This window comes from Archocentrus centrarchus, chromosome 12 (genome assembly GCF_007364275.1).
Source record: "Archocentrus centrarchus isolate MPI-CPG fArcCen1 chromosome 12, fArcCen1, whole genome shotgun sequence".
NCBI classification, from domain to species: domain Eukaryota; kingdom Metazoa; phylum Chordata; class Actinopteri; order Cichliformes; family Cichlidae; genus Archocentrus; species Archocentrus centrarchus.
Window position 1 is genome coordinate 765,555 of NC_044357.1, and position 27,121 is coordinate 792,675.

The 27,121-nt window shown below is 39.0% G+C and overlaps 1 protein-coding gene across 1 annotated transcript in view; it reads right to left on the minus strand.

Moving 5' to 3' along the window:
• Positions 1-1,268: 1,268 nt before the first annotated feature.
• camk2b2 (calcium/calmodulin-dependent protein kinase (CaM kinase) II beta 2) overlaps positions 1,269-27,121 on the minus strand; it is a 76,610-nt gene continuing 50,757 nt past the window's right edge. The window contains exons 15-21 of the mRNA XM_030742582.1: positions 19,767-19,835; positions 17,404-17,448; positions 16,689-16,737; positions 8,455-8,530; positions 4,847-4,941; positions 4,509-4,745; positions 1,269-4,367 (exon numbers count right to left, since the gene is read on the minus strand). Of these exons, the coding sequence (XP_030598442.1) occupies positions 4,510-4,745; positions 4,847-4,941; positions 8,455-8,530; positions 16,689-16,737; positions 17,404-17,448; positions 19,767-19,835 (570 nt within the window). The 3' untranslated portion in view covers positions 1,269-4,367; position 4,509. The remainder of the gene's footprint in view (positions 4,368-4,508; positions 4,746-4,846; positions 4,942-8,454; positions 8,531-16,688; positions 16,738-17,403; positions 17,449-19,766; positions 19,836-27,121) is intronic.

Genomic DNA, 27,121 nt, shown 5'->3' on the forward strand with positions numbered 1-27,121 from the left:
TACACACTTTGCGTCCTTTTATCTGTGATACGAACTGATAAATCTCCTCATGTCAGTAGTTAGCACATTTTTGCCCACCCTGTCATTGCACTGTCCACCCTGTAATTTTTCAGTTTTTTGAAAATAATCATTATCGTCACAAGTTAATAAAAGCTTTTCACGTTTTCATAATAAACTAATCACTGCCAAATAATATTGTTTGAAAAACTAATCAAATTGTGTTTTTCAGAGATTTTATTTAAAAAGGAAAACACAACTATCACAGATTCTTTGAAGACACAAGCAATTTGCAATTATTTCACTATTTTCAAAAGCCTTATTTTACCAAATATATATTGTTATTTAGCAAGGGGTGCAGCATGGTGCCGCGGTGGTTAGCACTGCTGCCTCACAGTTAGAATACCATCTGGAAGGCCTGGGTTCGATTCCACCTTGGCCTGGCCTCTCTCTCTCCCTCTCTGTGTGGAGTTTGCATCTTCTCCCCGTGTCTGCGTGGGTTTCCTCCCATAGTACTGGGGTTAGGTTAATTGGCCACTCTAAATTGCCCATAGGTGTGAATGTGGATGTTGTCTGTCTCTCTGTGTTAGCCCTGCAACAGGCTGGCGACCTGTACAGGGTGTACCCTGCCTCTCGCCCTGTGTCAGCTGGGATAGGCTCCAGCCCCCCCGCGACCCTGAACAGGATGAGCGGAAATGGATGGATGGATTGAGTAAGGGACAAACTAGCAATTTGAAAATGTGCGCTGTATAATCACGTTGTTATGAAAATGTATTTATTTTCATTTGACTTTGTCCTTGACAGGGTGGACGTATTTTACAACGTGCTCATTCTTTATCTGCTTGCAGTAAATTCATAAAAAGTGTGGGAGCTTGACCAAAATGCATTTACAATGGCCTAATGTCAACTTGATACAATGGATATGAAATTAGATGGGAAATTGTAACTTTTTTAGGATGAATTATGATGTCCCAAAGGCACGTTTTGGTGATACTGACCCATGTAATTTTTTTCTACTATATTTCATTATACTCTGTTCTACTGAGATATCTGACATGTTTCTCCTGTTTCTACTGACCCTGCAAACTCTGCCTTCTGATCAATACTTGCTGGATTATTCTGGTTAATACTTAGTGCATTGCTGTTCATAGCAAATAATGAGAATTTATTCATGCCATTCATGTTGAAGCACTAAACACACAAAGAAATCTGAAAATAAGCTTGTGTTCTTTCTGCGATTGTGAGTCGAGATAAGACAGAGGAGTAGAGCGGACTCTGAATTTTCAGTTTATTGGTTCACACACTGATTACATCTGATCACATTTTAATATGGATAATCATCATCATATAATAAATACAAAAAATACATGATAAAAGCTTTGTTTCACATATAGTCATGATCATCATTGGTCATGTCCTAATTGCTTACCTGAACATAGGAGAAGAAATGACAAAGGTCTTTAAATACAGTTTAAATAGCCTTTTTAGCTGAAGCCTAAGCTTAACACTCAGGCCAAAGCCTAATTATTGTAAGAAGGCATAGCTTTCAAAGTGGACACTAACTCTAAGTAAACAGTAATCCAATTAAAGTACTGACAGATTTGGCTTGAACAGGAAGCAAAATTTATGGTTTTATCCTAACGACTTAACCGGGGGGGTGTCACTGATACACATGGTAAAAACAAACAAACAAAAACAGAACCTGGAGAGTGTCTGATTATACCTCTGTGCATTTTATAATGTAAATAATCAGTCACCAATCAGTGACTGCTTTGGCTCATTTATTATGTGTTAAACTGACTTGTTTTTAACACAATTCACTATTCTTACAAAGTGTGAAACACCAAATCACAGCCTTGGCTTAGTAAAGTCAGTATATGTCTCTCCAAATTTAGGTGCTTACTATGTTTTTTAATACTTCCTCTAACTTTTATGACTGAATGAAACAATGAAAGCACTTCTTCTTATTTTACATCATTATCAGAATGGGTGGTGAGAACCATTACTTTGCTAATTGCCAGTATGACCACACATTTCAAATTTACATGATCACTTAAGCACCTAATCTTGATATCCTGCTGAAACACAAAGTTATCTTTCTAACACATTTTTTTTCTGTTTTAATTTTTTGCATTATTTCACACGCTGGGACCAGGGGAGTTCCATAGTTTTGTGAAAATGTCCTTGTTTTAGGCTCTGCAACTGTAAGGACAAAATGAACCCTGGAGCTTTATGGAAATGAGGATCCTTAAAGGAATTTTGAGATACAGCAAGCCTCACTTGTTCTTGTTACAAAGCCAGAGAAAAATTCTTGAGTTTATAAATGAGAGAAAAAAAAAGCATTATAAAAATGATACGGGGACTGTGATGTTTTTGTTCCAAAAATAGTCAAATGCAGCTCAACCAAGGTTGATAATAAATATAGTTTTCACTCCTTTTCACTCTCTTATAGTTCTGTTTTTGATTTCCACCAACTCTTGAGGTCCCTCAACAGTTGTCACTTTATCTGCCAAGTGCTCCACTATGTCCATCATTAAGTGTCTCTCTTTGGCTGGTTGCTCTTAAGTGTAGTGTTTTACACATTTGCTATCAAGTGAATTCTGGGAGGAAGAGATAAATCTCTTTGGGCTTGTGTCAGGAAGGGCATTTGGCATAAAAAAAATCTTCCAAATCAAACATGTGGAGCCTGCGGTGGTGGCCTCTTGTGAATAATGGAGCAGGTGAAAATAGATTTCTTCTCCGTATATAACTTCATTATATTGTTACCATATTAAAATGGTAATTTTGTGGCAGGACAACTAAAAATGAACTTTGTAATTCTTTAAGGACTCCCTTGTATCTTGATATAATCCTACCTCTCACTGACTAAATAATATTACCCAGTCATCTAAAAAATGCATTTTTATAAGATGAAAAGGATTTTTGTACATGGACAACAAAACAGGGTAAAACAGACCTGTACTTATATAACACTTTTCTACTCTAATTAAGTGCTTTCTTACGACAGGCATCATTCACACAAACATTCATACGAGTACACACCCTGCTCTGCCTCCTGAGCCGCAGCCTCCCGAAACATAATTTGGCAAATAAATTATATTTTTAAAAGTCCAAATAAACAAACTGTGTGATCTTACTTTGGGAACTTTGACCTTGGCTGTAAGTTTCTGGTACCAATACTTTGTTTAGCTTTGTTCTTTAACATGCAACATATCTTCAAGTCTTTAAATTAAAGTAAGCAAAAGTAACAACCAAACACCCACATGTTAAGTTTAAGTTGTCACCTTTTACATTAGTCATATCTGGTTCCAATCTAAGAAATTCAAAAGGCTCATTTAGGATGTTGTTTGTTGTCACTGAAACAGTAATGAGCCATTTAAAATCTGATCAGGAGGCAAACCAGACATATTCTGTCATGGTCATTACCAGAATCCTCATATATAACACTATCATGTCAACAAAAACTGTTTATGCACTTACAAACCCAGAAAGCCGAGGCAACAGATTATAGTTCACCAGCAGTCCAAAAAATGAGAAAAGCAACAAAAATGCACGACAACACCCAACTTACCAAATGCATTAACTTGGAGCATCATGCAATTAAATATCATCTACAGCTTAACTGTAGGTAAGTCACCACAATAAAACTGGAAATTTACATAAACGTCAGGATACTATCATTTCAGCCATAGTTTCAGTAGTTAACTTGCAATGTTGAGTACATAAAAATCAATTAAGAACGACAGTAACATTTTAGCATGCTGCATGGTCTTCACTGTCTCACAGAGAAGGTTGTGGGTGGGGGTGGACACACAGAGGCATCGATTTGGGGTCAACTACACTCCAGAGCAACAAACAACTCTCTCTGTGAGACATGTAGTACTGATTGTTCATTTCACACAGGCAGCCTTAGTCGTGCAGAAAAACAACCACTGTTAATGACAATACAGGTAGGTGTCATGCATTGTCATAAAAAAAGAAGAAGAAAGGATTAAAATGGCTAATAAACAGACTGTACAGCTGAAAGAACACAAGGACAGACAGTGGCCATAATTATACTAGAAGTAAGGAGCAATAGCTTTATGTTTGCTGTAGGCAGGCCAAAGTGTTAAAAGAGTTTCCTTGTTGTAGCTGCTGTGCCCTCTGCTGTCAGGAGATGGGAGCACTGGTATTACTATCTGCTGTTGTCAAAGTTGTAGACGGAGAGAGAGAGAAGTGGGTGTGCAGAGTGCAGGAGGATGACCACAATCCCAAAATCAGATTCCTTTAACCCCACCACACATCCATCTGCACCTCTCTCTCAGTGCTGCTTCCTTCTCTGTGATTATCTGCTTGTTCCTTTCCTGCTCCTCTCCTCCTCCTCATAATGCCTGGAAACAAAGCATTCACACCCATTCAGTTTTTGCATATTTACAGTTTTTGTGCTGTACATTTTGTTCCCATCAAACTATATTTAATTACCTATAATGACTAAGTGAAAAGATGTTGTGTGAATGTTGTTGTTGCCTTACCTCATCCCTGCAGTGGAGCAGCAGGAGCTCCTGAGCAGTGGAAGTGGACATTTTGCCATCGGCTGTCCCTGCGGTGCCATACCCTGGTTTCTTCTGACTGGCTGGAGCGGGGACGGCCCTGCCCATCCACAAACTGTGTCAGGCGAATGTAGGCAATGCAGGCGGCCTCGTCTCCAATTATATGCACATGAGGGTTAAGGATGGTGGTGTGGATAGGTTTGCTGTTCTTTGAGAGGACTGATGGGAGACAAGTGGCCCATTTAAGGATGTGAATGTTGAATATATATGTAGCATGCATTTTATATTGTCAGCATTAATAGTTTAAACTGCAGTCTTACGGTTGTCGAAGTAAAATCTATGGAAGTCCATTCCCTCCACCAGATTACCCAGCCCCTCAGGCTCAAATGAGGTCAGTCCGGGGTCGCAGATCTTCCTGTAAGTCAGCATACCTTTAAATGTCAAGTCTTAAACTCTAAATTATATATTTTTTAATTAGAATGTTCCTGTATCATCATATGTAAAAAATGAAACAAAAACAACAGCAAAAAACAATAATACGATATAAATGGAATCCACAGCATGTCTTTTTTCTCTCCCCTCAGTCCCAGCCGGTCGCAGCAGATGACTGCCCCTCCCTGAGCCTGGATCTGCTGGAGGTTTCTTCCTGCTAAAAGGGAGTTTTTCCTTCCCATTGTCACCAAGTGCTGCTCACAGGGGGTCGTTCTGACTGCTGCGTTTTCTCTGTAATTATTGTAGGGTCTTTACCTTACAATATAAAGCGCCTTGAGGTGACTGTTTTGATTTGGTACTATGTAAATAAAACTGAATTGAACTGATTATTTAAACAGTTCTGTAACAATATTTTAACAATATGTTTGTAATATGTAACAATAGTATACATCTTAAAATTGATTCTGTTGCCCTCTCAGGCTCTGCCCCCAATGGCATCAAAGACACTCGGTCATTATGACATTTATAGATTCACTTTTCTGTAGATTTTGACTCGCAAACTCATAATTTTAACTATTTGTCTCATAACTCTCATTTGCAACTCTTACATGTGAGTATTTAACTCATCTGTGTGAGTTTATATCTCATAATTTAGATACAGTATCTCAGAACTAAAAATCTGACACCGACTCACACACCTTGATTTACGTTTCGAGTTACTAACTCATAACTCTGACTTAGCATGTTATAATTCTGACTTACCAAGCATTACAAACTACTTCAAAATAGCAGCCAACTATGTTATTTACTGAAACTGTATTTATTTACTGTATTTTTATTTATGCATGTTATGATATATTCGCCTCTCGCCCTATGTCAGCTGGGATAGGCTCCAGAGCCCCCGCGGCCCTGAACAGGATAAGTGGAAGAGAATGGATGGATGGATGGATGGATGGATGGATGATATATTCTCACCTTCTATGCTGTATAACATCTTAGTCTCAGGTATCAGCCTCTGTTATCAAACCTCTGTCATCTCTTTTTAATCAGGCTATTTAAAGCCTGGCCACAGGACCACTGGGTCACCATTTTAATATATACATTTTTGAAATACATAATTTTCTCTTAGTTTTGAAAATGTTATGAATTATGGCAATCTGGTGCTTACATTTATGATTCTTCATTATCCAGCTCCACTAGTTTTACTGCTTTTCATAAGTAGATTTCACTATACTACACTACAGTGCTGTTAACACCCAAACTATATCAGAAGGAAACGGCAGAAGTTCTACACTGCAAAACTTCCTTTTGGACACTTAAAGACAAAACTCTGTGGATGTTGATCTATTTCCCACAATTTTCTAGTTCTACTCAGTATACTTTAATTGCCGCATAACTTTATTACTTAGTGTTATAATAACTCAAAACTACTACCTGATAATGTCAAAACATACTTCAAAATATTATAAATTTTGGTAAGTCATATATTTAACTTGACTGATTTCCTCACTTTGTCATATAGCTTCAGGTAAATCTCATAATTGCAAATGAGCTAAAAGTGCTTTTTTTCTACTTTTGTATCTCATAATTCCAAATTTTCATTGTCATTTGACTTTGCAACCAAAATGTTTCATGCAGAAACCCAAAAGATTTAGTAAATCATAGTTTGTCATATTATCTCATAAATTTGATTAATTTTAAATGATCTCTCATCTTTGACTTCCTATCATAGATGTAAATTGGTTAGATGTTGAGTGTTAAGCTTGGTTATGGTTGAATTAAGTCAACTAAGTTTTGAGATAATGAGTTTCTGACTTACAGTCCTATAATTTTAATTTACAATCTCATAATGTGACTAAGTGAATGCTAAAATGTGACTTTGCATCTCAAAACTCTTCATGAAAAGGCTCTAACTTTAGTATCTACAGTCAAGTGAATTAAGAAAGGTAATTAGCAGCTAGGTGGCGATAATAAAATGCACTTGAATAACGGATCACCCGTAAGTGTGACTAACTCCATAAAAGCAGGTTTTGTCAGTTCACTGGTCTGGAGCATTCAGGTGTGTGTTAACACACTCCAAGAATGAAAAAGAAGCATTTGCTGCTGCCCATCAATCTGGAAAGAGTTACAAGGCCATTTCCAAACAATATAAAGTCCATCGTTCTACAGTGGAAAGATTCACAAGTGGAAAACATTCAAGACAGTTGCCAATGTTCCCAGGAGTGGACGTCCCAGTAAATTCACCCCAAGGTCAGACTGTACAATACTATAATATAAAACTCAAGGGCTATATCTCAGACTGTACAGGCCTCAGTTAGCATTGTTAATGTTAAAGTTCATGACAGCAGAATTACAAAAAGACAGAATGAGCATCTTCTCTCAAAAAGAAGACGGCAGCAAGGCTTAGGTTTGGAAAGCTGCATCTGAACAAACATAAGCCTTCTGGAAGAACGGCGCTCTTTTACTAACAGTGTGTACACACAGCCATAGTTTCGATATGTTCATACATTACAAATAAAATTATTGAATTAAGACCTAACTGTCAGGAAATGTAAATGCTTGTCTTTAAAATGAATACTACTACCGCTAATAATAATATATAATAATAAATAAGAAGCACTCTGAGAGTGCAAACCTCCACCAGCAAAGCTCATTCTCTGGCAGTATTTACTTTTAAGGGAATATTTTATTGTATTTTGTATATAGTCATTTTGTTTTCTTTGGTTTTTTTAAATGTACTTTAAGAAGTTTGTAGTGCAGTAAAAACAACTGTAAAACAACTGTTGAAACCCGTTTTAATATACTTGACATAATCTTGAGTATAATTTTTTAAATTTGTGTGGATTCATTCTCTTTCTCTTGAGCATATTTTCTTTAAGCATATAACACATTTTGGGGTCAACTTGAAAGAAAGACGCAAGTGAAATATAAATGTGAGATCAGGGGTCAAAGGTGACATGATATTTGGCTGCAAACTGTAATGTGATTTTTAGAATCCCCATAATTCAGTATTCCATAACAGGTCAATATTGTGACTTTTTCAAAATTTATATTACTCTCATATAACTCTTGAATTTCACTTTCACTTTCTGTGTTTTACCTTTCTTTGTGGAAATGGGCTTCCATCACTGCAGACACGCTTTACCCAGCCCTCCCCATTCTTATTGCAGGGTCTTTATCTTACAATATAAAACACCTTGAGGCGACTACTGTTGTGATTTGGCGCTATATAAATAAATTAGAAGTAAACTGAATTAACTCAGTATGCCAAGCATTATTCTTAATTATATGGCAGGTAGCAAGGGGTAGAGAGGATACTACAGTGACTACAATTACTCTTTAATCTTTTAATACAACACATTTGTATGTCAATCAGATTAATGGCTCTCTGTGGTTGATGCAGAGCTTAATGTCCACTTAACAAGCTAAAATTGTACTTTTGCAGCAGCTGTTTGAAATTGTTTTATGGAACAAGAAGAATGAGCATTGAACTCACGCATAGGCCTCAAAGTCTCCATTATTGACAGCTTCAATAAGCTGCTCCGTGATCTTTATGATCTCCTGTTTGCGAGCTGTGGAGAAGAAACAAACACAATGTAAGAAAATCTGACTGTGTCCCAAGTGACATTTCACCCTCACTGCAAAGCTGCAGTGCACAGGGGTATGGATACAAAACTCAGTTCACGACACTAAAACATTTGATGGTGAATGCAGTTTGCACTTACCTATGAGCTTGCTACTCATCGTAACTGTCATCAGTCATCGCTTTCTCATCTGTGATATCAGTGAAATCTCCTTCATGCTACTAAACACAGAAACTACTTCACTACTTAGATCCTTGCCTACATAGCCCCCATTTCTTAGAATACTTTCCACTGCGATGAGTTGCTCGCTACCTCCATCCATCATCCATCATATCTCTTGCTTGCATGTGAGGCTGCTTGAGCTCATCAAGCTATTCTTGTCCCAGCTCTTTAGATGAGATTTACTGTGTCCTTTTCCCCTCACTTGCTCCCAACACTGAGAGGAAGGCTTAGCTTGCTCTACTTGTCCCTCTTTCTCCCTCTCTCTCTCTCTCTCCCTCCCTCTCCCCCCCCCCCCCCCTCGCTCCCTCTCTCTCTCTCCCTTTCCCTTGTCTCCACCTCTCAATCTCAGTTTTTACTTTTGCTTTGTGCCTCTATTTATCATACATTCACCTCTGCACTTCAAAAACCCACTTTATCTTCTATATCACTATTCATGAAAAATTAGCAACCTGTAAATGTTGCTGTTTTCAAAAATACACTTAAAGGGACAGTCCGCTTTAATATTTAATAATTAAAAAAACATTCTCTTGCTTAACTCTAGAGATGTGTAGAAAGTGTTGCAATGTGTCTATGTCTCTGCTCAAATTAAAAGCAGATAGAAGGATTTTGGATTGTGCTCCTGATTGTGCTCCTGACATCCATCCACACATCCATCCATCCATCCTCTTCCGCTTATCCTAAATACAGTACCAGTCAAAAGTTTGGACACACTCACCCATTCATGTAAATGGGTAAGTGTGCCCAAACCTTTGACTGGTACTGTACAACCTCAGATGAGCAACAAATCATTATACCATGTAATCATTTATTTAAAAAAAAAAAAAAAAAACTAAGCCAAATGCAGAAGCAATGTGTGAAAAACCTCCAAAAAACCCTCTTTTTTGGAGGTTTTTCACACATTGCTTCTGCATTTAATTTCCATAGAAATTAAAGAGGGTAAATAGCAGCCAGGTGCTGGTAATCAAAAGCACGTGATTAATTGATCATCAGCAAGCGTAACCACCTCTATAAAAGCAGAAGATTCAGCAGTTTACTGGTCTGAACTATTCAGCTGTGCGTTAACACAATACCAAGAAGGAAAGACATTAGCAGTATTCCTAGTGTTGGTCACAAGCCTGTATAAATTTACCAAATCAAACACACGGATCATAAAGAATGAGATCACAATATCAGTAATGTTGAATGTTGTTGCTCCAGCCTCTGACGGGGACGGTCGCATTCTATCTCTCTCCCTGCCCTCCCTATCTTTCCTGCTTGCTGCTTGCTGTGAGAGCGTCTCTTGCACACTGTTCGAATAAGAATAAGATTGAGAGCAATATGGATTTGGCAAACTGGGCCTTCAAGACCATTGATCAAATTTTTTCCACTATGAGATCTGGGAAAGGGGAGCCTGCGTGTCCGAGTGGAACAGACCCGGTTGGATACGTCATCGACTCTTGGAGCTCGTGGAGACCTGTGTGCTTCTCGGCCCTCGAGGTGGAAGACGTGGAAGACGCTTACATATTTGGCTATCTGGTAGCGGTATCTTTTCTGTGTGGGCTTGGAGGATACCTGATTTACCAAGACTGGAACAGCAACTACAACAGTCTGACCCCAGGGGACTGTGGCAGGGACTACGCACCATCACGGACTACAAAGCACCACACACACACCCGGTGAGTGCCGACGCTTCTCTGGCTGATGAACTCAACAGCTTCTTTGCGCGCTTTGAGTCGGGAAGCCGACAGCCCGCTGTGCTCCCGGCCGGAGGGGCGGAGACACTCACTGTGACGGAGCGCGACGTGAGGAGGGCGTTTAGACGTGTAAACACCAGGAAAGCGGCTGGACCAGACGGTATTAGCGGACGTGTCCTTAAGACCTGCGCTGACCAGCTGGCACCTGTGTTTACACTGATATTCAACCTCTCACTGAAACTGTGTGTGATTCCCACCTGCTTTAAAAAGTCCATCATAGTCCCTGTCCCAAAGAAACCACACCCCAGCAGCCCCAATGACTTCAGGCCCATAGCGCTCACCTCTGTGGTGATGAAGTGTTTTGAAAGACTCATCAAGACATTCATCACCTCCTCACTGCCCACCACCCTCGACCCACTACAGTTTGCATACCGGCCAGACAGATCCACAGATGACGCCATATCCTTCCTCCTCCACAAGACCCTTTCACACATAGACACTGGTAAGGGGAACTATGTGAGAGTGCTGTTTGTAGATTACAGCTCAGCATTCAACACCATAGTTCCCTCCAAGCTGGTCTCTAAGCTGCTGGACCTGGGCCTGGGCCCATCCCTGTGCAGGTAGGTTCACAGCTTCCTGACCAGCAGACCACAGGTGGTACGAGTGGGTCATCTCACCTCATCCTCCCTCACCCTCAACACTGGATCCCCCCAAGGCTGTGTGCTCAGCCCTCTGCTGTACTCACTGTACACCCATGACTGCGAGGCCACGTCAGAGTCCAACGTCATCATCAAGTTTGCTGACGACACTGCTGTTGTGGGACTAATCTCTCACAATGAGGAGACAGCCTACAGGAGAGAGGTCTCCCGCCTGGAGAACTGGTGCCAGGAGAACCACCTCCTGCTCAACGTCAGCAAAACAAAGGAACTGATTGTGGACTTCAGCAGGAAGCAGCAGAGGGACTACCATCCACTTGTCATCAGTGGTGCTGAGGTGGAAAGAGTGGACACTTTCAAATACCTGGGAGTGACCATCTCACAGGACCTGTCCTGGACTCATCACATAAACATCACTGTGAAGAAGGCCAGACAGTGTCTCTACCTCCTCAGGCGGCTGAGAGACTTCAAGCTCCCACTCAAGGTGCTCAGGAACTTTTACACCTGCACCATCGAGAGCATCATGCGTGGGAGCATCACCACCTGGATGGGAAACTGCACCAAGCAGGACTTCATGGCCCTAAAAAGGGTGGTTCGTTCAGCTGAACGGACCATCAGAACCACCCTCCCCAACCTGCAGGACATTTACACCAAGCAGTGCAGGCTGAGGGCCATGAAGATCCTAAAACAGCCCAGCCACCCCGGACACTCTCTCTTCTCCCTGCTCCCATCAGGCAGGCGTTACCGCTGCCTGAGGACTAAGACTAAAAGGTTGAAGAAGAGTTTTTACCCACAAGCCATCCGTCTGCTCAACTCTGAGCCCTAACTGGACCATTATTGCACAATGTAAATATTATAATTTAAAAAGTGTGTATAGTGTATAGTATATAGAGTATAGTGTATAGTGTGAATTACTTTTTTTATTTTTATTCTTCTTATTTATATGTGTGTGTATATATGGTTGCAGGTACAAAATACATTTCACTGTGCATTGTACTGTGTATAACTGTGCATGTGACAAATAAACACTATCTTATCTTATCTTATCTTAAATCAAGAAAACCTGGACGGCAGTTTGACATCTGCAGAGGCTGCCGACCCAGGTGGATGGGCTGACCAGAATGGTACAGACTCAGACTCAAAGCCTGATGAACCTGAGCCGTAGACTTGGGGAGTAGCAGGTGAGAGGGGTTCGATCTGGAGATAAGGTACGGTTCTGCTCAGTGAGGACGGTAACTAATGAATTTGGATTATTGGATTTATTGAATGGTTTCCCAGTGAGACTGAAGGCTGTTGAAAAAACAAGCAGCCTGTTCCAAAACAACATCTGCATTATCAGAATTCGGCTCCCTAGCCGGCCTTGGCTGGCAATCATATCTCTCCAGAGCTATGTGTGAAGGCCGCTATCCCCCTCAGCCCTCTCTGTGATTTGTGAAGCTGGATCTGGTGTACCAAGGCCGCTGATGAACTTCCATCACTATCAGCGAACTGTTTGGCTGGGAGCTGGCATCTGGGCTCCACAATGCCCCCACCCTCTCGTCTCCGTCTGCATCCCCTCCTGACCCTGACCCTACCCACCATACTGCTATCCCGGCTTTATATGTGCAATATGCTTTTTGCTGAGGTCTTTTTTGGAACCTCGTAAGGTGTTCTTTATGAACACAGTATGAGATGATTTTTTTGAACCTAACTATCCCAATGTATCTCTTTCTGTCTCTCTGCTAAAGGTAGCGCCGTTGAGAAACGGTTGCATGACCTCAGACATCTGTCCCCCCCCTGTCTGTGTCATGTTTTTGTTTTGGATGGATGTTCTGTTAACTGCAATTTCCCCATTTGTGGGACTAATAAAGGCATTCTTGATTCTTGATTCTTGGAAGAGTGTGTGAACAGCGCTATGGAGGTGAAGAGAGTATCAGACAGGATCATGAGTTTGAAGCTGAAAATTGAGGCGGTGATATTGAATGTTGTCAGTGTGTTGGATGTAGAGAAAGAGAAATTCTGGAGTCGGATGAAGTGGTAGAGTGCAGGGGGAAGAGAGTGGTGATTGGAGAAGACTTTAATAGACATGTAGGTGAAGTGAAAAGGGGTGTTGGGTAGGTATGGTGTTAAGAAGAGAAATATGGAAGGACAGATGAGAGTGGATTTTGTGAAAACGATCGAAATGGCTGTGGTGAACATGTACTTCAAGAAGAGGGAGGAACGTAGGGTTACTTATAAGAATGGAGGAAGCTACACAAAGGTAGACAAAGGTAGATCTGAAAGACATAGGAGACTGCAAGGTGTTGTAGCTAGGCTAGCTTATATGTGAAAGTGGTGCAGGACATGTATGAGGAGGCTCTGTCTTGTTTGGAAACTTGATGGATATGTTGACACATGAGGTCTGGCAGGAGAATCCATGGACTATGATGATTTGCAAACGACATGATCAATAGCGAGAATAGGAAGCAGGTGGAAGAGAGTTTGGAGAGGTTGAGGTATGCCCTGATGATAAAAGGAATGAAAGTCAGCAGAAGGAAGACATAATACATGTGAGTACATTAGATGGAGACAGATGGAAAGGTAAAGCATGCAAGAGGTAGAGATGGTGAAGGTGGTTTAAATACCTGGGGTCAAGTACAGGCAGGGTGGAGCAGGTGGAGATGAGTGTCAGGTGTGATTTGTGACAGAAGGATAGCAAAATAAATGAAAGATAAGATTTACAAGATGTAGTGAGTCTTGCTGTGATGTATGGTTTGGAGACAGTGGCACTAACAAGAAGACAGGAGGCAGAGCTGAAGATGATAAGAATTTCATTGGAAGTGACCAGAATGGGCACGATTAGAAATGAGTACATCAGAGGGACGGCTCAGGTTGAGGGTTTACAGAGAAAGTTAGAGAGGCAAGACTGAGATGGTTTGAATATGTGCAGAGGGGGGACAGTGGACAGTGTCCTGCAGGTTTTAGATGTGTCCCTGAGCCAACACACCTACGTAAAAGGACAGGGGCTCTCAAGGCCTGGAGTTGAAGAGCCCTGCCATAGATGATGGGGAATATATCTTATTTATTTATTTATTTACTCAGTCATCTGGGGCTGACAGATGACACACATCAATTAGTTAAACTGCAGGAATGTCTTAAAGATATTAAGGCCTGGATGGCCTCTAATTTCCCGCTTCTGAATTCAGATAAAACTGAAGTTCTTGTACTCGGCCCCACAAATCTTAGAAATATGGTATCAAACTAGATACTTACTCTGGATGGCATTACTCTGGCCTCCAGTAATACTGTAAGAAATTTTGGAGTCATTTTTGACCAGGATATGTCCTTCAATGCACATATTAAACAAATATTAAGGACTGCCTTTTTGCATTTGTGCAATATTTCTAAAATTAGAAACATCCTGAGTGATGCTGAAAAGCTAATTCATGCATTTATTACTTCTAGGGTCCATTATTGTAATTGATTATTATCAGGCTGTCCTAAAAGCTCCCTGAAAAGCCTTCAGCTGATCCAAAATGCTGCAGCTAGAGTACTGACAGGGACTAGAAAGAGAGAGCAGATTTCTCCCATATTGGCTTCTCTTCATTGGCTCCCTGTTAAATCTACAATAGAATGTAAAATCCTTCTTCTCACATACAAGGTCTTGAATAATCAGGCACCATCTTATTTTAAAGATCTTATAGTCCCATATCACCCCAACAGAGCACTTCACTCTCAGACTGCTGGCTTACTTGCGGTTCCTCGGATACTTATGAGGAGAATGGGAGGCAGAGCCTTCAGCTTTCAGGCCCCTCTTCTGTGGAACCAGCTCCCAGCTTGGATTAGGGAGACAGACACCCTCTCTGTTTTTAAGATTAGGCTTAAAACTTTTTTTGATAAAGCTTATAGTTAGGGCTGGATCAGGTGACCCTGAACCATCCCTTAGTTATGCTGCTATAGGCCTAGGCTGCTGAGGTGGGGGGTTCCCATAATGCACTGTATGTTTTTATTCACCTTATTTATTCTGTTTATACTTCACTTAATCATTAGTTATTATTAATCTCTGGCTCTCTTCCACAGCATGTTGTTTGTCCTGTCTCTCTCCCCTCAGCCCCAACTGGTTGCGCCCCTCCCTGAGCCTGGTTCTGCTGGAGGTTTCTTCCTGTTAAAAGGGAGTTTTTCCTTCCCACTGTAGCCAAATGCTTGCTCGTAGGGGGTCGTTTTGACTTTTGGGTTTTCTCTGTATTATTGTAGGGTCTTAACCTTACAATATAAAGCGCCTTGAGGCGACTGTTTGTTGTGATTTGGTGCTATACATATAAAATTGAATTGAATTGAATTGACAGATCACATGCGTTGCTTCTGTTTCTTGTAGTCTCATAGTCTTTTTTCACATCAACTTGATGCCAAAACTTTTTTTTACTTGAGACACACTGAGTATCCCAGGGGAAATGACATTCAGGACCTCTGTTTTTTCAGCTGGAACCTCACTTAAAAAAAACAAATCAAAAACAAAAAAACAACCCATCATCACTCTGATGGAAACACTTTGGAAAGCTGTGCATTTTCTGGCTTCCTCTTTACTGGGGTTTTATGCTTCAGCAGGAACAAGCAAAAATGCCGGCAACTACATTGGCCACTTACGCAGGTTATGTCATAGACTCTACAAAGATTCAACACAGAAGTCTAATTCAGGCCTAGACAATTGTTTCAGTTTCTTCAGCCAGATTTTCTCTTTGCTTTCCTTAATGGTGTGTGCTTCTCTCTTGCAACATTGTCACCACCTTCTCTGCTTCACCTGGAGGTAAACATGTTTCCTGATGTCAACTCCTAGGACAATTTTGGGATTGTTTTAAGCCAAAACTTTTCCTTTCATAGTGTGGTTTCACTTGCTGATGATTAATTAATCCAGTGCATTTGATTAGCGGCACCTGGCTGCTAACCAGTTACTCTCTTACATTCCTATGAAGGGCGTACTTAGTTTTCAGAGGACTGCAAAGAGTCCTGTGAACACTTTCTTCTTCACTTGACTGTAGATACTGAAGCTTTTCCCTTTTCAGGAAGGTAAAACTTAAAATCCACAAATAAAATCCTCTTAATTTTGTAGTTTCAACTGAACAGTAGCTTAGTCATGGGAAACCACATGAATTTGATTAAAGTCAGAGACCACATACACAGCTAAGCTAGTTAGAGTTAGTAGTGGGACAGAATATTGAAACAAATCACTTCTTTGCAAACACACAACAGACAAATGAGTCTACAACTATACAACAAAACACATTTAAGACAAATGACAAATATAAATAAAGACTAATATCAGGGTCATGAGTTCTGTGATTGATATATTGCCTTTTAATGTACTGAGTCTAGCAGAATTACTTATTGTGATATTATCGTATTATCATATAGTTCCTGGGATTCCAACTTCTAGTTTGCATTTAGCAGGAATAATTCATTGGCTAAGGCAATCTTCCCAGTTAGCCTATTGTTCTGTACCTTCTCATGATCAATTTTTCCACATAAAATGAATATTTTGTGATGTGTTACACAAAGAGATTGCCTGAGAGCAAAAGGAGGCCCTATCTTATATTAGTATAAGATTAATAATAAGTGGGTCTGTGCATTTATCTAACTTACCTTTCACATCTTCATCCTCAATAGTTGTGTTGTTGCTGTCAGATGATTCCTGCGAAGTAGGGAAATTTCATTACCAAAAAAATAAATAAACAAATAAAAATAAAAATGAATGAATAAATTAATTAAAAAAAAAACAACTTAAATGTGTTTTCACATATACTTACTCATAAATGCATGCATATATATGCACAAAACACTCAAATTTCTTCCATCAAATCTACAACACCTCCACACCACGATTTACCAAATATGTAAACAAAACAGTTCAATTTGCGACTCTGCAGCACTCCGGCACAATCCCATCTCTGGATTGAGCTGTCACAAACGGACACAAACAACTGTACAACACACAATGCTAAGCCACTGTTAAGCACAGTTTGAACAGTGGTGGGATGGGGGTTAATCTGGTAGCATTCTAGCTGACATACAAGGATTGCTAAGCCAGTGGCAGAACCACTGAGCTCCATTGATCTAAACACAGAGGGGCAGCATAAGACAATGAAACACCTCACAGGACTCACGGCTCCAGCATCTCACACTCTCTCTGTCTCTCCCATGCATAAATATACAAAGATACACAAATATTAAACAAACTACAAAAACCCTGCAGAATACAGCTTAACCCACATGGCTAGAGAAACGAAGTGAGGACGAGGATGACAAATGGGAAATAGTACAAGAAATGAAGATGTGGAGGGAAGTGAGGAGGATGTACCTTGATCCCATCTACTGGATTATGGATAACAGTAGTCTGAGGCTCCTGGAGGAAGAATGGAGAGAAAGAAAGGGGAGAAAAGGGAAAGAGGGTGGGGAAACAAATGAAGATGTTTCATGATGCCAAAAAGAGGCACATAAGAGGAAGATACGGACAGCGTAGGATGTGAGTAACACGTGGAAAAGTGAAGAAAATTCTCAGCAGTAAGACAGAGAAAGAGTTAATGGTAAATGATGACTGTACAAGATCCCAAATGAACACATACAGTGATATGTCTGTCATAACTGTGTCACACATATACAGTAAGTGGTGCACAGAGTTTTTAAAGGGTAAGTCTGATTAAATTCATCATGTAAAGACTAAAACACAACATTGCATCCCAAAGTATTTTGTGTACCAAAACCTTATATATCTTATTCCTTAGTACATTTGTTGTCAAAAACTATTAAAAAAAATACAAAAATTGATCTGTTCTTACTGATTGCTGGGGCCACTGATTGGAGGGCTGACGGAAAAACGATTATCAAACCAAATACGAGTAGAACCAATTCATAGAGAGAATACCCTTTTATTATCTGTTCTGCTGGGTTATTGGTCAGATCAACGTAATCTCAGGTATGCTGAGATCTGAGGAAATGAATGTATCTTTGTTACAAAAAAAAAAAGAATGAAAGAAAACAAAAACTGTTTGCAAAATGTTTTTGTTAAGAGACTTTCGTGTTTCTGAGGGATTTCTTGACAGTAATGAAAATGTAGAAGAACACAAACAACACAAGACTTCAAGACTTATCCTTTAACTACAATATACAAACCACTTTGAGCAGTTTTATTGTTATTTATATAGTATTTGTAACCTGGAAACTCAAAAATGCACAAACATTCAGTACGTAGCGCATTAAAAAAATAAAATAAAAAGATTTTAAGAGAAAAAAATTAGGAAAATACACAAATTTTCGTCTTTACAAGAGTTAGATAGCAGATGAATTCAGCTCGCATGTTAATGTAGCTATAGCCAGGAGACCATTTACACAGTAATATTTACATATTTACATGCCCAGGGTCGTATTTAGAAGTCTGTCTTAAAACTTAATACTCCAGTGCCCACAAGTACATTTACATATTTTGGCTGGATGTAGTAATTCCCCCTGGTTTATACTGACCATTAAAACATCCCTTTCTAAGACTGATGGTGCTGCAAAAATATATTCCAAACTTTGTTTTGTTTTAACACATCATTATTCTGGCATAATCAAATAATTTTTAATAAGGCATTCCCTGTTTGTTAAAGAAGAAAAGAAGCTGGTATACAATTAAAATGCAGCTCAATTTCTAAAAATTTGAAAAAATCTGCAAAAGAAAATGCAAGAATTGATTAAGTGATATAAATTCAAGCTGTGTGTGAGTTTTTTTTTTATATTTTCAGTTAGTGCATCTTCATTTGGATACTGTCACTGGTGCACTTTAATTTAATATTTATTTAGTGTGCCAAATGTAAGGCCACTAAAACTCTAAATTCTTCTGTTGTGAAGACAATTTAACACATAAAAAGTAAAAAAAAAAATGCTACAGCACATGTAATGTGTTTTTACCTGCAATACCTGGAAATAATCTGCTACTGTGAAAAAGCTACAATCTGTACAACAGTAATTGTGCTAATAAGGTATTATTGTTATAACAGAGAGTGAATTGAGCATTTAAAATGTGCTTACTTTATTTGTATAATGATGCAGTCAGATCTTCACTTCCACACATATCAATCTCATCAAACCTTTCCAATGCCCGGGCAATCTGAGAGGAGCTCGGAAGACACTTTTTGAATCCCTTTTGTTATCTTGCTGACCTTAAAAACTATTTCAAGTGATGTTTACAAACTTACACATGCCATTTCCTGTCCATTCTTACTTTTGTCCACTCCACATAAGTATCAGTGTTTGCTTTCAAATTTTAAGACAGACTTACAAAGTTTCCAGATATCCTACCCTATGCAGAAGTGTATAGAATGTAGCGCCAATGGGGTCATTTGGATTGGACCTAATTGTGAGTCTCCTTGCAATAAAGGAAAATAAGTTAAAGAGCCAAATTGTTGAGCTGTCACTTTAAAAGCTGCAATTCAAAACTTAAATTAACACACAAAGTCATAGCAACAAATGATGCTTTAGTTGGCCAAAACTACATGCATCTCTCCCTCTCTCTGTTTTTCTCTCTCTCAGACACACACACACACACACACACACACACACACACACACACACACACACACACACACACACACACACACACACACACACACACACACACACACACACACACACACACATTACTAGAAATCTTTTGGAAAGACAGACAGACATAGAGCTGCATACCAGTGCAGCAGAAGGGATGTTGCCTTTGGGACTGGTGACTATGCTGTTTCTCGTGCTGTTTGTCTGGGGCTGTGCAGGAAACACAAAGTGTTATATTAGTGCTCAGTGACCATAGTGAGGTGACATCTGCTGGTAGTGAAGTGGGTGGTAAGCGTGTAAAAAAATGCAGGTAAAAATAGCATATGGGAGCAAAGTTCTTCCAAGACAAAAATAGGGTATAGAATGAACAGTGTAGTCATCCAACCATGGATCCAAAACAGTTCCCACACTTTTCTCGCTACAGTATTAATTAGTTAGAAAGGTTTTCAACAATCCTTCTCATTTCTGTATGCAGTAAAATCCAAACCCCAGTCACAGCATTTTTCCTTTTCGTTAGCTTCCACTGGCTATGGATGCTATTTGGAAAATGGTAAATGAAACCAACAGCAGCTGGTTACAGAGGTAACCAGCTGCTGTTGGTAAATGAAACCAACAGCAGCTGGTTACCTCTGTAACATACATGAAGAAACAAGCATCCATTCTGATTCGTTACATTAGTTTCTCTGAATTTGTCTACCTGACATTTAAGTAGCGCACGATAAGGTCAAAAAGCCAGAGAGATGCGGGGCTTATGAAACAAACACAGAAAACACAACCAGCCACTAATAACATGCTAAATGTACAGACACTCTGCTGCACAATGACTCAGACACAAGTGTTCTATTTCAATTGCAGCATACAGAAACACACAAAGGCAGTCATTATTCACAGGCTTCATGTCTGAATCACTGTAATTCTGTATTTTCTGTTCATTATTTTTCCAGAGTGTTGTTGCCTGTAATTGATAGTTGTGTTGGACAGAAGAAAAAAAAAGGCAGAAACTGAAGTCTGGCCATTTTTAGTGTGAAGATGGAGAGAGGAACAGCTTTAGAGATGATACAAGGACTTTTGGAAATAATGTAAAAATCCACTGACACTACAGTTTGTGTGCACACAGAGAGGTTTTAATTTGATCTGAGATGAATGAAGAACCATTAGAGTTATTACCTGATCTGTAAAATGACAAAATAAAGAATGCAAGGTGGTGACTTTAAAATGGCTGATTTGTAAGAAAACCAGCCATTTTAGAGTAAACAGAGTGAACTTAATCTTAGAAACTGGAACCACCAAATACTATATTTGCAAGATGAAAATAACTACAAGCATAAATTACTGGCTTATTATGTATCTGAACACTGGTGGCAGGCTGGATCTTCTCCACTCCAGACATATACTGTAGGTCTGTTTGTTTCTATGTTCTGCCCTGACAAACAGTTGCATAATTACAGTAATGCAAAAAAGTACATTTACAGTGCTACGAGATTTATTGCCAAGAACCATTTTTACAACAAAGAAATAATTTGTTGTAACAAATTATGTCGTTTCAAGGCTGCTCAATGCCGCGACCTGTTGGGGGTGAGGGGAGGGAAACAGGATAAAAGACATCCTGTGGAAGAAAGCCGGAGATTAATAATAACTAATACTTAACTGCAGATGTGGTGTATAAACACAGAGTGAAAAAAGGTGAATGAAGAAGAAACACTCAGTGCATCATGGGAAGCCCCCAGCAGCCTAGGCCTACTGCAACGTAACTAAGGGAGGGTTCAAGGTCATAAATTTATTTCTTTAACAGGATATAAAAAAGCAGTTACCATAAATAATTCTGTACAGTACTGATTTGGGTGTAAAATCTTAAGATACTGTCAGTGTCTTGTCCTTTGTTGTGTCACTTTTCTGTACAGAAAATAAAACAATACATTAGCCCTTAGTTGCATCACCTGATGGTAAAGTAAAAAAAAAAAAAGGAAAAAAAAAAAGCAGATTTCCAGAAAATTTCTGGAAACTAAGATGAGATGTGTGAGTTATAAGAAGAGAGGGTGCCTGTGCCAATGCCAGAATGCTAAAATAGCTCCAGGGTTGTTTACGTGCACTAATCTGACATCAGGGTCCAGCGAAGGACAAGCTGTGATTATGCAATGATAGATTAATCATCTGGTGGGAAATAATCTGAGATTACCTCCCAAGCCCCCAAGAAGAGAGGGGAGGGGTAACATTCAGAGGAGGAAGAAAGGAAGAGAGGCTGACGGAGATGAGGAGATGCAGGATAAGAAGAGTGACATAAGAAAATAGGTCAGAAACAATGGAAGAAGAGAGGCAGCTGCTAAATATTCAATGTTAAATATTAGTGGCATACTTTTAATTAGAAAATTATGAGTATGCTTCTGTAAAGTCATCTAAACGATTGCTGAAGTTTTCTTCACTTAATACATAATAATCCCTATTATTTGCAAGCTGGATCCAAATGTTCCAACAAATGATTTGAATAACATCCAGATCATGTGTAGTTTGTGTATTATTATCTAGTATAAACAAGTTATTATCTTGGATGAATAATATATTTTCTGCACAAGTTGTCTTGTGGATCAGTATCTTGCACAAACATGATTCAAAGTGTTTTATGCACTTGTGAGAGAGATCTGTGCCTTGGTCACACTGCAGGATGTGTCAACATGGCTGCCATATTCCACAGTACATGGAAGTCTGCTGACACAGAAGTTTATCCAAATAATAAAAACATAATAAATTGCATTTTTTTAAATTAATTTTGAAATGTTTTGATTTTTTTTACAAATTCAAGACACATATTTATGATGCAGGACATCTAAATAAAAAATGTGGATTTTCATACCAATTTTTTTATGATCATAATAAACATGATAATTCAAAAATATGAATCAGTAAGAGTTCGCTTTGAGTACTCTGGCTTCTAGCTGGTGATTCTACGTTGATCGTAGGTGTGAATGTGAGCATGAATCTTTGTTTGTCTTTATGTGTTGGCTCTGTGATAGATTTTTTAAAAATTTCTTCCCCATATGGGTCAAACCACCTGCTTCAAATATTATCAGTTGGTCCTGGGTTCAAATCCACCATCTGGCCAGAGTCTTTCTGTGTGGAGTTTGCATCTTCCCCCTGTGTTGGTTTTTGCCGGGTTCGCCGGCTTCCTCCCACTGTCCAAAGACATGTAATTAGTGGGGTTAGGTTAATTGGTGATTCTAAATTGCCCATAGGTGGGAATGTGAGTGTGATTGTCTGTCTCTCTGTGTTATCCCTGAAACAGGCTGGTGACCTGTCCAGGATGTAGCCTGCCTTTTGCCCCTGACAGCTGGGATAGGCTCCAGCCCCCTGACAACCCTGAAAAGGATAAGTGGAAGAGGATGGATTGATTGATTGATTGATTGATTGATTGATTGATTGATTGATTGATTGATTTGACACCAAACATTTTTTATTTCATTTCATTTTAAAGTCTAAATTCTAGTGGGCTTGAAATTAAATTTACTGGGTGAAAGTCATCTGTTATACGCGTTTTGCGTGAAAACCCCAAACAACTGATAATGTAAATATAAATGATAACACAGATATAAAATATTATCCAAGATTCATATTTAAAAATACAAATATAAATGAATAAACAAGTTTCATATCTTTTATATCAACACACTATTTTATTTAACGAGCTATTATCTTCTGATATTTTGTAATAATCTTGTACAACACTGATCCATCACCATAGTTTGTGCAGGTATGATTCATTTCACTCTATTGTGTACACAAGTACCATACACACAGTATCACAGTAATTCCAAAGCAAATATTTGAAAACATGCTGTTAAAAAAAAAATGCAACTAAGCGAAATCCCAAAATAAATAAAGTTAAACAAAAAGCTGAGGCACATTTATAGGGTGATTAAGCTTTTCTTTTCTTTTCTTGCAATTCTGATCTGTAAGGTTGAACAACAAGTGTATTCTTTCCAGCATTTATCAAAAGTACAAGTCAAATAAGTATCTTGTGTAAACAAGACTAGGCATATAAATTATGACATTGTGAAACAACATTAATTGATGTTGCACAAAGAAGATCCACCTTTGGTCCATAAATTAACATAGCAACATTTTGTGCATATACATTATTTTCATATGTAAACAGATCCATTGAAAATAAAATGTGAACAAGTGGCAAATTTCACAAAAAAGTTGAAAAGGTCATCGCATGTTTATGTTTCTATTAAATGCCTTAAAATTTAGAGATTGTCACCTTTGACCCGTCCCGGGTTAGTGGCAGGGTTTAGGTTTGGTTAACACTGTTACAGTCCTCCTGCGCTGGCTCACCCATTCTCTCTTTCTCTCTGCTTTTTAGTTTCACACTCTTATCGCCCTCTGTCTATGTGTGTGAGAGTGTGGGTGTTGGAGTTCACCACACCTTATGTTTCAGGGGTGTGTCCTACCTCTGCTCCCACCCTGCAGTCCTGCACGCCTGTAATTAATGGACTCACCTGTTGGTAATCATCTGATGTGCTGTGTGCTATTTAAGAGGAAGGAAGCCTTCACTCAGTGTCTGATCATTAATGTGGAAGTAGTGAAGTTGGCTCTTTCTATCAGAATGTTTGCTTGCTAAAACTCTGTGCCTCTGCCTCACCTGTTTGTTCTCCTGCACTGTCTCTGAGTGTGTTACTGAGGGAGTTTTCCCTCTGGAGAGATTTATCTGTGCACCGGTCTGTGTTGGACCCTTGGATTTGTAAATGGAAATCCTTCAGCTATTAAAAATCTTGTTAACTTTTATTTCAAGTCTGCGTCTGAATCCCATGCACACCACAGGCTATGACAAACATTCACCCTTCTTATATTTCCACATATAAAATGAGATAAAAACTATCAAAAGGGGCAAAATTATTTAAATAGATTTCATTTGAAAAGCATCATCTTTTGGTTTCTGAAATTTTGCCTATTTAGCATGTGGCTAAAAGAAAACTCAAGCCTTTCCATAGATTGCCAGTGACCTGCTAAATGTTTAGGTTAATAAAGTTTATGATTTTTTTTTGTTTAAAATGAATTGTATCTGTAAAAGATAGCATACCGTATAATATATTAACTTTCACAACTTTGAGCTGTGTGGAAGTATTTCTACCTGAGAGATATTTAACCATCTGTACAGTTAAACAAAACTGCATTTACAGAGTTTACATACAGGCTTCACTTTGACTCATACAAACACAACCTGCATCACATCATATGCGCAGACAAACACAAACACACATTTACAGAACAATCCAACAAACTGCAAACAGATACGAGGCTGATGGGAAGAAAGAGACCAACTGAGATTCAGTGATGTCAGAATACAAGTTACACAGATTCTTGTAGCTGTGTGATGTGGTTTCCAGTGTTTGTGCGATGAAGAGCAGTTTCTCAAAATTCAAAACTATAAACTCAGTTTTCAAACTAAATTAACAAATTTTCTGACTCTTCTGGCAAAACCTCACAAACACATAAAAAAAAAACCCACATCTGTGGGCTGGAGCCTATCCCAGCTGACATAGGGTGTACAGGTCGCCAACCTATCGTAGGGCCAACACAGAGAGACAGACAACCATTCACACCTGTGGGCAATTTAGAATCAACAATTAACCTAACCCCAGTAACTGTATGTGTTTGGACTGTGGGAGGAAATCCACACAAACACAGGGGTAACATAGGAACTCCACACAGAAAGACCCCAGCCAAGGTGAAACTGAACCTAGGACCTTCTTGCTGTGACCATGCTGACCTTGTGTCTAACTAGGTGAAAATCTGGAAAATGGAATTTTGTGTTTTATTTTGTATACAAGTTTGGACATACACTGAATCTTTGCTGGTTGGCAAAAAGTACAGGAAAAAATACTGTTTCCAGATTCAAAAAGTCATATGTTTTGTAGTCTTTTGTCACATTAAAGTGACTATTATATATATATTAAACCAAAAAGACATTTAATAATATTTAATAGACTAACTAACCTGTTGATTAATGTAGTAATGCTACAGTCACACTACCCAAAACATGGCTGGAGGCCACAGCATGATTTTTGCAACCATGTGAACCTGTGATGGACCAGGTCTGTGACCACTTTTAGTTGGTTACCTGTACAATGATAAAACAGGAGTCAGTGCCATCAGTTTACAATTGAATCAGGTCAAGTTGACAATTACATGTAATCTATTTGTGATAATATGGAGATTAACTGTGATAAATCAGATTTTCAATGAATCAAAAATCACACATCTGTTGCCTTCCCAGAAATTTACATGAACAGAGTTCAGCCAGAACCTCATAAATATGAAAAATTACATTCTGAAATCCCCCCACAAATAGTGATGTAGTTAACATTTACATAATCCACTTTTGTACCTAAACTGAGCATTCAAAGTGCTTGTTATTACAAGCCTCATTCACACACACAATTTTATGATAATCTATTCTTTACCTTTAAGCACTTTCTAACTATCACACACACACACACACACTTAGGCAGGGCACTTCAACATGTAGAGTGGAGGAGCTAAGGATTGAACCACCAACCTCCTGATTGGTGGACGACCTGCCTCTTGAACCACAGCTGCCTTTGGTTACATGATTACATGTGACTGTGTCTGAAGCAATGGCTACATCCTGAAATACACTGAAAAGCTATATATGGTTCAGCATTCATGGTACCTTCACAGATATGCAGTTTACCTATACCATGTGCAATAATGCACCCCTATACATTATCGATACTGGCTTTTAAACTTTCCACTAAGACAAGCTGGATGACTGCTCTACATTGGATATACTAACCATAATTTCCAAAAGGAATTTAAAATTTTGGCTGTTCAGACTGTGAGGACAGTTTTCTATTTAACCACACTCCACTTTAAATGAGCTCAGGCCCAGAGAAATTCTGTGGCATTTCTGGATTTTGGATACATTTTTTTTATTATTGGCAAGATAAATTTTTTACTTTGCATTAGTGCTCCTGAGCCAGGAGTCAGAGCGGGTTTTCAATCAATCGTAAAGTCTGTAGTTTGATCCCAGTTGAAGTTACCTTGGGCAAGATACTGAAACCAAGTTTCCCCCGATCAATCAGCTGGAGAGTGAGTGTGGGCATGACAGATAGACGGCACTAAAAGGCATGAATGTCTGTGTGAATGGGTGAATGCAGCTTGTAGTAAGAAGTTCTCAGTTTGAGAACTATACAGAATGCACCACTTTATTTACCATTTGCCATGCAGTGATTTACACTACAGAACTGAGAGCATTTTTTAATGCAGTGTCATCCAAGGGTCTGAAGATCGCAGCCGTTACTGGTTTGTCACTTGCATACAGTGATTTCTTTGATTCTTTGAATATTTTGATCATTCCAATGGTATAACACAGTCACCAAATTCTTTGTGAGAAACATATTCTTAAATGATTGAACTATTTGCTGACATAGTCTTTCACAAAGTGGTAAACCACTTCCCATCTTTTCTTCTGAAAGACG